At 29.4% G+C, this 13,885-nt stretch overlaps 3 protein-coding genes and 1 non-coding gene across 7 annotated transcripts; all 4 read left to right on the forward strand.

The window, feature by feature from the left end:
- The first annotated feature begins 2,934 nt into the window (after positions 1 to 2,934).
- Positions 2,935 to 4,511, forward strand: LOC132908091 (soma ferritin-like). The gene is made up of 3 exons (XM_060961749.1): positions 2,935 to 3,167; positions 3,329 to 3,553; positions 3,983 to 4,511. The coding sequence occupies exons 1-3, from the start codon at positions 3,009 to 3,011 to the stop codon at positions 4,166 to 4,168; spliced, it is 570 nt and encodes a 189-aa protein (XP_060817732.1). The 5' UTR covers positions 2,935 to 3,008; the 3' UTR covers positions 4,169 to 4,511.
- Positions 3,783 to 3,854, forward strand: Trnaa-cgc (transfer RNA alanine (anticodon CGC)). The gene has a single exon. It is a non-coding gene; the product is annotated as a tRNA-Ala (tRNA).
- Positions 4,512 to 4,647: 136 nt separating the features above from the next.
- On the forward strand, positions 4,648 to 5,883 carry LOC132908085 (soma ferritin-like). Its single transcript, XM_060961718.1, has 4 exons — positions 4,648 to 4,782; positions 4,858 to 5,065; positions 5,199 to 5,390; positions 5,469 to 5,883. The coding sequence occupies exons 1-4, from the start codon at positions 4,706 to 4,708 to the stop codon at positions 5,751 to 5,753; spliced, it is 762 nt and encodes a 253-aa protein (XP_060817701.1). The 5' UTR covers positions 4,648 to 4,705; the 3' UTR covers positions 5,754 to 5,883.
- Positions 5,884 to 6,083: 200 nt separating this feature from the next.
- LOC132908134 (uncharacterized) lies at positions 6,084 to 13,837 on the forward strand. Of its 4 annotated transcripts, none has more exons than XM_060961813.1 (7): positions 6,084 to 6,656; positions 6,999 to 10,732; positions 10,799 to 11,883; positions 11,973 to 12,251; positions 12,343 to 12,957; positions 13,093 to 13,235; positions 13,389 to 13,837. In XM_060961813.1, the coding sequence occupies exons 1-6, from the start codon at positions 6,428 to 6,430 to the stop codon at positions 13,193 to 13,195; spliced, it is 6,045 nt and encodes a 2,014-aa protein (XP_060817796.1). In that variant the 5' UTR covers positions 6,084 to 6,427; the 3' UTR covers positions 13,196 to 13,235; positions 13,389 to 13,837. The 4 variants fall into 4 exon arrangements, with proteins under 4 accessions (XP_060817796.1, XP_060817795.1, XP_060817794.1 ...); XM_060961812.1 differs by having other exon boundaries at positions 13,093 to 13,230; XM_060961811.1 differs by having other exon boundaries at positions 13,093 to 13,837.
- Positions 13,838 to 13,885: the final 48 nt, after the last annotated feature.

The following is a 13,885-nucleotide window of genomic DNA, read 5'->3' on the forward strand; positions in this document are numbered from 1 at the left end:
AGAATCTTCACTTGTGGATATCCACAAATCTGTAATAAAAGTATAAGAAGATATTTTATTCTTTATAGAACAAAATTATGGTTGAATTTTGTAGCGACATCGATTGTAACGATTGCTCAAAATTGATCTCGATCACTATCAGTCGTGTTCGGCGTTTCTAACTTCCGGTGAATACGGGAAAAAAGTTAGCCTAGATGTGTACAAACTATGGAAAGTTCATCGTAGAAATGTACGGGTAGGAAAATCGAAGGCGATGAATTTTGTATTCGAGTCGAACTATCCTATCAACCTATAGAACAACCAGATGTCCGATCCCCACAACTTATCTTGGTATGGATATACTTTTCATGTATTTACATGGACACGAGGTATCTATTACATATATGTTGTTTCTTCGTGACCATTAGAAATGTGTTAGTATAAATTCGAATAAATTAGTTAAAAATGTAATTGGACGATGCATGATGAATATAGAAGTGCATTTTTCGTTTGAATTGAACATTGTGTTATAAAGAGAGAGTACACGAAGTTGAAGAATTTCTGTGAAGAAAACAGCTCTAAACAAATAAGAGGACATCTAGGAAATTACTACTAAAGCGTTGCATTGATTTCTTAAAATATTTAGCATAGAATCACTATCCGTACACAGTATATATAAGAGGAAATATGTAGACCACATCACTGACATATGGTAAAAGAAGGTGCTAGCCAAGTTATACTTTACTCGTTCATTCATTATATCTATACATATTTTATTACTTGGTATCCCACTTTTTCAACTATCAACCACGAGAAAAGTGAGATTAAATAAATCGTAATAAGGATAATAACGCTATCTATAACGATTAAATTCTATGGAACAAAAGGAATTAGGAAAATCGTCCTCAAACGCGAATCGAAATCTATCGAATAATTTATGCTATACATACTAGATAAAACTCGTTTCCTATGCTTTCTTTTATTTTAATACATTGTTTCTGTCGCAGATGTTCTATGCATTTTACAACCATTTAAGCTGTGTAACTTCGGGAAAAAATTATTCAAGTGGAAACCATTCGCATAAGAAGAAGATAAAAACAATAATGGACCCTAATGCAGCTGCTGGCCACTGCACAAGATTAGACATAAGACTCTTGTGCGTGTGACAGCGGCTATGATGGGGCTTCCACGAAGCATCGATGGTATGACAAAATCAGATGTTTCACAAGTAAGATTTCTAAACGGAAATTATACAAATCTTCTGGATCAAAACATGAACGAATTTTATAATTTCTCTGTAGTACAAAATATGGAATTTAGTATATGACATAATCATTGGACAAAAATCTAATTACGTACTATATTAAATATTTAAAAACTAATATTCACCAACCAATCTATCTTTACAAGGTACAATAAAATTCTAAAATTATTGATAATAGGTATATTAACTTTAAATCTTGCAATAAACATTATAGAAAATCTTATAATATAACATATTGAATAGCTTGAGAGTAATATTCATTTACAAATATGTTTTTACAATGCATGATAAAATTCTAAAATTTCTCTCTTATTATAAATTTTACAAGTTATTATAGAAGACCTTATAAAACTTTTAAAGCTTCTATTAATAATAACTGTTAAACATTTATAGAATATCTTAATTACTGTCTTAACTGAAAATATAAAATACTTATAAATTATAAAAATGTTCTTTAAACCCTGATTTCTGTGACCATTTCTCAAGTCATAGTTACCTCCAAAAAATGATGAGAAAACGTAAAACATTACATTGTAACATAATTGTAATATAGTAATTTCTTTAATATGACAATAAAATGTTAATTATATCTATATATTATGATCATTATGTGTAAATTCCCACTCTCCTGGAATACATTTCCTCCTATCCTTTAAATAAAATAAAACTGTCTAGAAATTAATATCAGATAAAAATTTGTTTACAAAGGAACAACTATTATTCATCAAATGCAATTAGATCTATTTATGGCCTGTCAATTAGATAATATTGTTTGACAAAGTACATTTGTACATTACATATACATAGTCCTTTTGCTGTAAATCCATTAAAAAATCATATGATTGATAAAATTGATACCATAATGTTAATATCAAATGCATTATTTATATTGAAGACAATTAGATTAATTATAACCTGGATATATGTAAACGACGTCGCACATAACCTATTAGTTGAATCTTTTCATTTTCAATAATAAGCTAATATGTCATTGAAGTAGATTATTATATAAATAATAAAATAAGAAAGATGTATAATTATGTACTCTATTCATATAAACCCAGAATAGTATTATGAAATAACATTAAAATTATAATATTAATGTCACATTAACATAAACGAAATTTTCAAAGTAGAAAATTCAAAATAATATTTAACATAAATTTAACTATGAACAAAATTTGTAAAAAAGAAAATTTAAAAAATCTACCTTCAATATTTAAATTGAAATTATATCATGAAGTTCATCACAATAGTTATACACTTGCATATCATGCATGTGCGTTCCGAAACCTAACCAAATTAAATCATTGACACTCAGACTTTCTTCCTATTGGTCTATCCTATTGATATAGTGGGAACTCTCCGAACGCACGTAATTCAAACAACATTTAAATCCAAAAAGGCAAAGCTAAAAATATTCATCAATTTAAGAATGCAAATACTAATAAATTTAGAAGTCCATCGTACGTACCCCTTTATTGTAAATTATAAGTAATAATTAAACATATGGAATAATAATTCAATCAATTCAAAATATAAAAAGAAATAAATAACAATCTGTAACAAACATGTTTATCACAACGCTGCGAAACGCTAAATCATTATATAACATTAAATTTTTTAATTTGTTATGTTTGTATTCAAGGTCAATTTTGAAAACGAAATCAATAAAATGTGTGCTGCGCGCTTGCGTGTGTCACAACTGCGCATCATTTGCTTGCAGTCGGTACATCGTGAAGGTCTGCGAAATTAGTGTTATTATATGGTGCCTTTATATTTGCGCTCTACTTTAACGAAATTAACTACAATGAAATCGAACATCATGGATCTAGTTAGACAAAATTTTCACAAAGACTGTGAACAAGCGATTAATAACCAAATTAACTTGGAATTGTTCTCAAGTTACGTCTATCTGTCTATGGTTAGTCAACATATCGATTAAGTGGCTATTCTTGACGTTAAATTTTCTTTAGCAATAAAATTTAAATAAAAAGAAACATTTTATTTCCTATACCATTATTTTCGTCACAAATACTTTCGGTGTTTTTATTTCATGTTCTATTATCGTGATTATTTTTGTAGGCATATTACTTCGATAGATGCGACGTAGCTTTACCAGGTCATTATATGTATTTCAAAAAAGCTTCAGACGAAGAAAGAGAACACGCCATGAAATTTATGACTTATCAAAACAAGAGAGGTGGCAGCATCACTCTGACACCTATTGAAAACCCGCCAAAAGATGACTGGATCAGCGCTCATGACGCTATGACGGAAGCATTGAAGCTAGAGAGACAAGTTAATGAGGTGTGTATGTTTATTAAAATTTTATTTCAGATGTAACAATTATTGTTATTAGAATAGAAAAGTAATTGTATACAAAATTATATGAAAATAATATTCCTATATACATTTTGATTATGTCTTATTTCTTTAGAATGTACTAAATACTTTCAATTATAATTTAATTCCATTGATATTTTTAATATATTAACTTATTCCCTTTTATAGATTTTTAATATCTACTCTTTCAAGTGGGGGTGTAACTCAGTGGTAGAGTGTCCGCTTCGCATGCGGAAAGTCCTGGGTTCAAATCCCAGCTCCTCCAATCTGACTTTTTTCTTTTTTTTTTCTTTATAAATTTGCAACATAAACATTTTGGAGTAGTAAAATGTAATGTTTTTTAGTGAAATATAAAGTATATAAATATTTTTATAAATATTTTATCATTTTCAGAGTCTTCTCCAAATACATGCCTTAGCGACTCGACACAACGATCCAAACTTGTTAGATTTCCTTGAAACCGAGTATCTGAAAGAACAAGTGGACTCTATCAATGAACTTGCCAACCACATAACGAAATTAGAAAGAGTTGGCGATGGTGTAGGAGTACATATCTTCGACCAAGAACTAAGGGAATAAAACGTCCGTTTAAAAATTTAACACTATTATTGTAGTAAAAACGTCAATATACTATGCATAGACAGAGAATGAGTAAAAACTTGTACATTACATGATACTAATATGAGAAATAAATACAATATTTTAATTTTTATTGCTAAAATAAATATATATGTACTTGTATAATTTTGAAGAGTGTTGCAAATTTCTGCATCAAATTACAAATACTTCCAAAAATTATTAATAAGAAATTCATTTCAGATTAAATTTACATCTTTTACCATGTTAAGAAGTGTGACAAACGTTATATATATTGTACAACATAGTGCTAACTTTGAGCGTAATAAAGCTTGATAATCCTGAATATATATAGTTTCTATTTTTGTTTCAAAAACATTTATGCGTGATGTCGAAAATAAATTGCGAATCGATAATATGACATATGACACGTAACATACGAATAAAAATGAAAATTTCTTAAAGAATAATTTTTATAATTAACGAAGTTCTTTATATCAAGAAATGCGTATGTAAATTGTTTGTAACTAGAGATAAATCATGTTAAAATTGCGTAGTGATAGAAAAATTCTTAGTGATATTTTCAACTCGTTTGTTCGACAATTATATACTAAAGAGTAAGTTTGTAACTTTTATTTATGAAAGAATCTAATATTGAGTATAATTAAAAAATGTAAGTAATCTTTTTGAAGAACTAAACTCTATAAAGGAATATGTAAACCAAAACTATTTCTTGCCAAATTTTTGGCAACCTCCTGCAAGGATGAATTTTGCATTGATAAACCTACGAAATGGCCAAGTGGAAAGCCAGCCAATTTTAAGTTTCATCAAGAAACTGAAACTATATTAAACGAACAAATAAATGCGGAACTGAAAGCTTTTTATCATTATTTGTCCATGGTGAGATAAGAAATAGAACTATTTGTTTCTTAAAAAGATAAATGAATATATAGTTCTTTTAATAGTAACATAATATTATCTTCTATAATATTATCTAATATTATCTTTAATGTAAATCGGTTATTTTCTATAGGCTGCATACTTCGGGCGCGCAGATGTAGCATTGCCTGGCTGTGAATCATTTTTCATGCAAATGCATCACGAGGAACATGAGCACGCTATCAGATTTCTAAATTACGTCAAAATGCGCGGGGGTCTTGTAAATTTATGTCCAATACAACCTCCTTCCGACCAAGATTGGAAATGTCCATTGCACGCTTTTAAAGTAAATAATTAAAAGAAAGAATTAAGTATTCTTTTAATAATATGCAACTTTTAGAACATGGTTATTAAATTTATTTAGACAGCACTGAATTTGGAATTAGAGGTAGCTGAAAAACTAGTAGCAGTAAATGCTGTTGCGGAAAAACATGGCGATATAAATGCTAGTGATTTTATTGTTACCGGTTTTATGGAAGATCAAATGAAGAGTGTGAATGAAATGGGAAGATTTGTAGCTGTTCTGTCTGGTATCGGTGATCAATCATTGGCACGGTTTATATTTGATAAAGATTTACTTGAACATTACGTTCAACCAAAATTTAATATTCTTCGTTCAAAACTGCGACCAAATAGTACTAACAAGTAATATTTCCGCTTTCTTATATCATATAGTATATGATATATCATGTTTATATGCAATTTTAAGTAACAATATATGTACATGTCAATTACATTATAGTAAAAGTGAAAAGTCTGGCGATAAAAATACTTGAAAAATATTAATAAAAAGATCATTTTTCAAACAGTGTATAACAATTTAATAAAATTTCACTTACAAAAAAAAGTAAAATTTTTCGTATGATAATAAATTAATAAAAAATGTGAATATGAGTTCGTTCAAAGATTAATCGCTTCGTTTTCATGCAATGTAATAGTTTGTGAACACACCGAATCAGTGAATAATGAAAACCAACTGTTTCGTATCATGCGTTGAGAACGACTTAGCATGGCAGAACTATTACATGCATTTAGTTGTGAAGATAAAGTTGCAATAAAAACAGACGTTTTAGTGACTAAGTAATTTCTCTTTGTCGAAATTAAATACGGTATTCGGACTTATTTAAATTTTTTATTCGTTATATTAAAGGATTTTAATCGCGGGGTTATTTATAATAAAGTGTAGTGCGAGTGTTAGATTTAGATCGGTAAAAAGATCACAATTATTGTTAATACGTAATTAACCCTAATTTTCATGAAACAGTTTTGTATTATTACGAATGGACGCGATTAATTGTTTATGGTTCGAGGGTAAGTTCAAGAATGGCTAGCGATTTGTCGAGTGAGTGTACGGAAACAGTTGGTGTGTTAGATGAGAAAGAAGAAGGTGAGATATCCTTGGAAGATGTAAGTTCTTCCGAGGAAGGACATTTAAATTACGGATATGGCACTAAAATTTCTCATTGTTCAAATTTTCTGTCGACTCAACAAAATGCAACGTGCTGTACTGCTCCTGCCAAGTTTTATCCTTCCAAGGGTTCTAATAGAAGAGGTAAATTAAATAATATAGTGTTTTTTTAAATATTTTTAACTTTATATTGTTTATATTGTTTATATTGTTATGAAAAATAAACCTTAAAGTAATATATTTTTTTATACCTTTTTGATTCATATATATTTGTAATATTTTGGGATATATTTAAGACATATTGTTATGAAAAATAAGCCTTGAAATAAAATTCAATTTTTTTTATTAAATATGAATATTAAAGAAATATATTTTTAATATTTTGGGACATAATTCATGTAAAACGTATTTCTATTTGATAACATATTGAATCTTTCTATACACAATGTATTATTATTCTCGACATATCATGTTCTAATCAAGTAGAAGTTGACCTTATTCTACAAGATGCAGTCCAGGGCAAAGAAAATCTTCATCAAATGAAAGAATCAGGATGTATTGGAACAAAACATACAGCTTCTACACTTCAAGAAAAAAATGACGACCTTGTGCCTATTTCAAGCGACAGTGATATGGAAATTGTTGGTCTTGCAGATAATTCTAAACAAATTATTATACGTTCTCCTTCCAAAAATAGAAAGAAAAAAAAGAAGAAAAAGAAAAGAAATCGTGTACTTTCAATGGATAATCTAGTTTCTTCTGCTACTGCAGATGTATCTAAGAAAGAATGCGCTAGTATATTAAAAGATGATGCGACAAAAAATACTTCTAGGCCACATCACAGAGAAATGAGTCCTATTCATAGAAGAAGTAGATCAAGAATAATTCCAAGATCACCACCCAAAAGACATAGATCTCTTATAAAAACAAGATCTCCTTTTAGAAGATCAAAATCGCCAATTACTCGTACTAGATCACCAGTGGCAAGGAGGTCTCCAAGAAGACTTAAATCTCCTAAAAGATCACCATACAGATCTTCAACAAAGACAATGCCTCGGAAAATGTCACATGTTGACTTAAAGTCATCCCATAATTATACTGATACTACACATAAATTACTAAAAAAAGTCAGAAAATTAGATTCAATGGGAACTCATTCATTAGAAGAAACTTTAAATAAAAATAAAGAGCATGCATCTTCATTAAAAGAGAAGTTAACAAATATGATGAAAAGTGCTTCTAACAATAATACTGATTTGACAAATTCTTCAAAAGGAAAATCTATAAAGGATATAAATAAAAAGGAATCTAATGATGCAGATGATGAAGAAGATTTAGCATTATTAAGACAGAAAGCTCTTGAAACGAAACAAAACAAATCAAATAAACAAAATGAACAGCTAAAGACTGAAACTATAAAACATGTGAGTGCAAATATGAATGATGATCAAGACGAAGAAGATTTGGAATTAAGAATGATTGCACTTCGTTCTGCTGTGTTAAAAAAACATCAAAATAGAATTCAAAAGGGAATTCAATTGGGAAAGTCCAAGAAATCTAATAGTTTTCGTAGTGAAAGTCCATTTAATCAAAGCTTTTTAGATAGCATTCCTATACCTGGAGAGGAAAATTCTGCATCACCACCTCATACTCCATTCCCTGTAAATGAAAGTGATCATACAGAGGATATGGAATTAGATACATATGTTGAAAGAGAAAAAGAAAAATTACCATATTCTCCAACAGACAAAATTACTGCCAACATATCTATGGATACAGAACTATTAGGTATTCAACCATCTGATGTATCATTCATCTCTCTTAATGGAGCAAATAATAGTCCAAATTTTAATACATCTATTACAAGTAATCAGGATGATCAAAAATCTTATCAGGAGAAAATTATTGAAAATCGAAGTTTTTTGCCAAATATTGCATATTATGCACAATCAGAAAATCCATTATGTGCTACAAATACAAATATACAATATTCATCGACTGACTTAACAGAAACTTTTAAATCAGATTTTATGAAAGTACATGATTCTCATTTAAATGTACCTTCTTACGAAAATACATGTGCTACTGTTAAAAGTGATCATATTTCCGAAGTTTTAGATATTAATTCAATCCAAGAAATGCCTTATTCTCCAACTGACACTCCTGTATATGATCCTGATTTATCACATGCTCTTCCACAAGCTCTTGGTCCACTAACTATCTCAAATTCTTCCTTAGTTTCTTTAGAATCATGTACTTCTAATACATGTGGGAATAATGAACAATATAATAATGTATCAACAAATCAACATACACAAAGTACAAAACAAGTAGACGATGTAAATGAAGATGAACAATTAAATAAAGCAGAAACATTTTCACTGGATCCAATTATTAGGTCTAATACAAGCTATCTTATGGAATCAATATCTCCTAGTAGTTCAATGATAACAATTGATGATCTTCCTGAAACCGAAGCAGATGTAAATCTATTAACTGATACTTTTAAAAATATAAAAACTTCAGAGTACATTCCAAATGTATTAAATAATGTTGAAGACAGAATATCAGAACCACTTTATATGAAAGGATTACCAGATGTTACCAAAGATACAAATAAAATACCAACATTAATTAATAGAACACTAGTTCCAGCACCAATTTTAAAAACAAACAAACAATTGCAACTGCCATTACCAACTAGAAAAAATACATTGCAACAAGAACCTACATTCAAAAGTGCAGAAATGCAGCCAGTTGTTATTAATAAAGAAAGTAGTACAAAGATAAATGCTTCCTTTAAACCTATAAAATTAATATCCTTTCCACAAAAGTCACATTCTATTTTAACTATACCAACTGCATTTCATGAAGATCTAACTAATGAAATATCTACAGATAAATCATCTCATATTTCACTAGTAGAAAGTAATCCCAGTGCAACTGTAGCACAAAATGATATAATTACAAATCCAAATAATACAGGTGATATTAAAATTCTAACACAAAAGAAAAAGAAACTGCTTAAAAAGGGATTAAAAAGAAAAAATGCTGCATCATTAATTGCAAAAAAACACAATACATTATGTACAAATGATGATAATGTAAATACTGTAGATAAGCAAATATGTAAATCAGATCAAGTTCTTTATGTAGATGATAAACAAAATCAAAAAGAAACTCAGACACAAATGGACCAGACAGATTGTATCCATATATGTATGTCAGAAATGTCCAAAACTATTGATGATAAACTAAATAAAATTTCTTTAGAAACTAATGAAGATAAAATACAGAGAAGTAATAATTCATCTAATGATACATCAGAACAAGGAAAGAGTACAGAAGACAGAAGACAAAGTCTTGATGAAGATGAAGATGCATTAAGGGCAATTTTATTAGCTTCTTTGCCAAAACGAACAAAAATCACTAACAGTTGTTCCAATTCAGTACCACTTACAACAACAAGTACTACATCTGCTGTACCAAATCAAGCATTTGTAAATCAAACTGTATCAAATACGGTATTATCTACAGTTAATAATTTACCAATTCCACATATAAATTTATGTGGTTCTGAAAACGATAAAAATCAATCAAATGCTGGAGAGAAAATATATAATGCTACACAGAAAAGTTTATCTCTTGAAAGTATTAAGGCTTCAAACACAGTAATTGGAAGGAGAAGATCAATTCCTGTAGCAAAAAGTCCACAGAAGAAATTTATAAAAAGAATTTCAATTCCTGCAAGTACAAAAGTTGTAAATAATGCAAAAAAATACCAAAATACAATGATTCAAAAGAGATTAAATTTACAAAGAGCTACAATTTATAACAAGCAAAAAATTGCAGAAAATGAAGTTCTATCTAAAATGAAATCTAATGACAGTAAATGGTCTGCTAATACAAAGGCATTGTCCGATACACAAAGGATTGTTATAAATTTGGAGTCTGATACAGAAAGTGATTCTGAATCTGAATGGCAAAGGAGTATACCTGCTTCTTCAGCACCTACTGTCACAATGGGTAAACATCAACCAGCAATAAATCCTACAGCAGAATTTGAAAAAAACTTAGATCAATTTTTACGTGCAGTACGGAAAAAGCAAGAATCTATGGCAGCTGCAAGACCAACTTTAGTATCACAAACATCTAAGAAAGATGCAATATTAATAACAAAACCAGAAAAATCATATTCATCCAATCTACAAACACCACTGGTAAGAATACTATAACAAAATATTCTATCATACATGAAATATTTAATTATCTGATTATTTTTACAGGCTGTTCGTCATTTACCTGCATCTCAACAAGAGGAATATCGACGGTTAAAACAACAAATTTTAGAACGCGAAAAGCTGAAGCTACATAAAACAATAGAAAACAACAGTTTAATAAAAAATAAAAATATGGAAGTAACTTCAAAACCCATATCATCCAATAGCTCAAGTAAAGAGTTATATGCGAAACTACATCATACAATACCCTCAAAAAGTCAAAGTATAAGTACACAACAATTAAATAAGGAAAATTGCTCTAAAAATTTAGCAGATTCAGTAAAAAATACCACTATATCAACGAGCAACATTCAGTCATGTATCAGCAAAATGTATGATGTTGATAAACAAGAACATGCAAATCCAACTCAAACAAAAGCACTAACAAAGTCAATAATAAATAATATTTGTGTATCTGCTGAAAGTAGTCCAAATAATATCAAAAACAAAGCAGTTGGAAACATGCAACCGACGAATATATCGCGAAAGAGTCCAACGAAAACAAAAACTTCACCTAGCTTAAAAATTTTATCTACAGATGAAGTAAATCGAAAATATGTACAAGTAAAAAATGATACGAACGATCGAGTGGTAACAGTAAATGATAAAGTGACCTTAAATAACGAAACAATAATCGATCGAAGTAAAAATATTTCTGGAAATAAAGATAGCAGTAATAAAAATATATATGATACTGATATAAACCAACTTTTATGTCCTACAAAGGAAGACGTTGTTTCCAATAATACTCCATTTGGTAATAACAATACACTGGACTCAGATACATCGACTATTATTTTATCAAGAACACCTCAAAGTTGGAACGAAAGTCTTAATACATCCGAATCTACAATATATCTTTCACGATGTCAGGAAGATACATTATTGACTTCAAGTACAAAAGATAAACATGACATTCATTTTCTATCGCCCAAAAACAATATATCACCAAAAGATATAAGAAGTATAGAAGAAAATTGGGAAGAAATTAAAAAAGATGTCAAGACAGAGCTAAATAGTCTTATTAATCTTTCACACGCGGAACAAGAACAACGTTTAACAGATACAGAACAAGAATTAGTTATGAAACGGTAACTAACTTTCCAATGAAAATTCATTAATATCCATTAAATTTTAATGTATTTCTATATAATAATTTTTTCATTTCTTGATAAAATAGCTATACAATCTTAGATGATTTGGCGAGGATGTCTCAAAATCTTCGTCAGTGGCATATGGAAAGAGATCTACAGACGAATTTAGCGGCTGAAGTCAAAAAGCTCAGGGAACAGCTCAAAGTTGCTGAAGAAAGATTACAAGTACAACGTAATCGTATTAATAATATAGGTCCAAAAGTAGTAGAAGCTCGCGGAAAGATCAACGCAGGTCGCCAAAAATGCTATAAACTCGCAATTATTTGTACAACCTTGGGAAATAGAATTGTAGGAAAAGATTATAAGTAATATATTAATAGAATCATTACTATTAATCTTCAAATCACTGTGAGCACAAAATATAAATATTTTTAATTCTTTCATCGTATCTCCTAGGATACCTGAAGCTGGAGCACAACTTTTAGATAATAGATTGAAAGAAGTAGCTAATCACACGCGGCAACTTTCCCGGAAAAAAGTACCATCTATTGACATTTCTGACATATACGAATTATCAAAACTGGAAGAAGCAACTGTGTCTAGTGCATGTACAGAAATTTATCAAAGTGATACTCTGGAAGAATCCAATACAACAATTTTAAACGAAAATGAATCTCTAATAAAATCTAATGAAATTAGAAAAACTGTACACTCGGAAGTTACTACAGTAAATGTAAGTGATACAGACAAGAAAAAAGATGTAGTATTAAATAATTGTGCTCCAAGCGTTAATGAAGAAAGTACCCCTACACAAAACAACCATGAACAAGAAGTATCTACAGAACAAACAAACTTAAGTGATAATCCTGTTCCTACTACTGATGTGCTTAACTTACAAGATGCTCAAAAGCGGGATAATAAGGTAGTGGTACCAGAAAATAATGTAATAAGGTCTACAACTTTAAAAACGGGCAGTAAAAGGAGGAATGCTACGAGACTTGAAGGGGAACTTTCAACGAAAAAAACACTTTTATCTTATGAATCAATATTAACACACTTTAAGGTACCAAGGTGGGTTTTTGGTTTCTAAATATTTGAGTAATATAGGATATTTATTTCTAAATAAAAAGTATACAGTGTTTTTCTAATTTTACTTTTACAAAAATTTCGAGTATTTTTTTTGTTGTTTTTATCATTCTTAACCAGGAACACGAATCCCAATGGCGTCCTTTGTCCATACGAACTGATGGGAACATGCAGTGATGGAGATTGTCAATTTATTCATCAAACAGGGAGCCATACCAAGTAGCATTTAGCTACCAAAATGGCATTGTTAAAATATACGTAAGGTGGTTTTAATCTTTAATCATAAGATTCAGAGGACATTAAAAAATAAAAATCCAGATTTTTATTGAAAGTGATCACACTTTTTTTATAATCTATTAACTTCTAAATTCAAACATTTTTTATTATAAGTAAATGTTATCACTTAACAATTACAGATGCTACTATTTCTAAGGATGCAAAATCCCACATAGATGGAAGCTGTTCACAAGCAGAAGTAACACCCGAAGATGGTAAGTTATCTTCATCACGGCAAGAGTTTGTGCACAAATTAAAGTAGCAATTTTATTATATAAAGATCATAAATTTAAAAAAAAGCAGAATTTTTAATACTGTGCTATTTCAAGCTTCTATTCTAACGAAAATTTAAAGAAAATTTGCTGCAAGTGTTTATTTTTTACATATGTAAAAAGTGTCATATATGAACTGCAAGTAACTAGTGTGATTAATGTAAAAGAGAAAGAAGATATTGTTGACCGATTGTTGAAGGCAGCCGAATGACTGGCCAACGTCGGGCATTGCAACAAATATTCATTTCATACTTCTATATAAGTTACCTCATAAAAGTCTTGTACCTGTATAATAAAAGATTAATATTTTTTTCTAATTGCGAGTTTATTTATTTTTAAACTTAAGTTTATATCCCTTAGCCATA

Source organism: Bombus pascuorum, chromosome 6, assembly GCF_905332965.1.
Source record: "Bombus pascuorum chromosome 6, iyBomPasc1.1, whole genome shotgun sequence".
Taxonomy (NCBI): Eukaryota; Metazoa; Arthropoda; class Insecta; order Hymenoptera; family Apidae; genus Bombus; species Bombus pascuorum.

Bases quoted from the DNA above. Each gene is read 5' to 3' on its own strand.
- LOC132908091 (XM_060961749.1), top strand. From the start codon at position 3,009: ATGGTGCCTTTATATTTGCGCTCTACTTTAACGAAATTAACTACAATG. The intron at 3,168-3,328 runs GTTAGTCAACAT...TTATTTTTGTAG, and splicing joins GTTACGTCTATCTGTCTATG to GCATATTACTTCGATAGATG. The intron at 3,554-3,982 runs GTGTGTATGTTT...TATCATTTTCAG, and splicing joins TAGAGAGACAAGTTAATGAG to AGTCTTCTCCAAATACATGC.
- LOC132908085 (XM_060961718.1), top strand. From the start codon at position 4,706: ATGTTAAAATTGCGTAGTGATAGAAAAATTCTTAGTGATATTTTCAAC. The intron at 5,066-5,198 runs GTGAGATAAGAA...TATTTTCTATAG, and splicing joins TTTATCATTATTTGTCCATG to GCTGCATACTTCGGGCGCGC. The intron at 5,391-5,468 runs GTAAATAATTAA...AAATTTATTTAG, and splicing joins GTCCATTGCACGCTTTTAAA to ACAGCACTGAATTTGGAATT.
- LOC132908134 (XM_060961811.1), top strand. From the start codon at position 6,428: ATGGCTAGCGATTTGTCGAGTGAGTGTACGGAAACAGTTGGTGTGTTA. The intron at 10,733-10,798 runs GTAAGAATACTA...TTATTTTTACAG, and splicing joins CCAATCTACAAACACCACTG to GCTGTTCGTCATTTACCTGC. The intron at 12,252-12,342 runs GTAATATATTAA...CGTATCTCCTAG, and splicing joins ATTGTAGGAAAAGATTATAA to GATACCTGAAGCTGGAGCAC.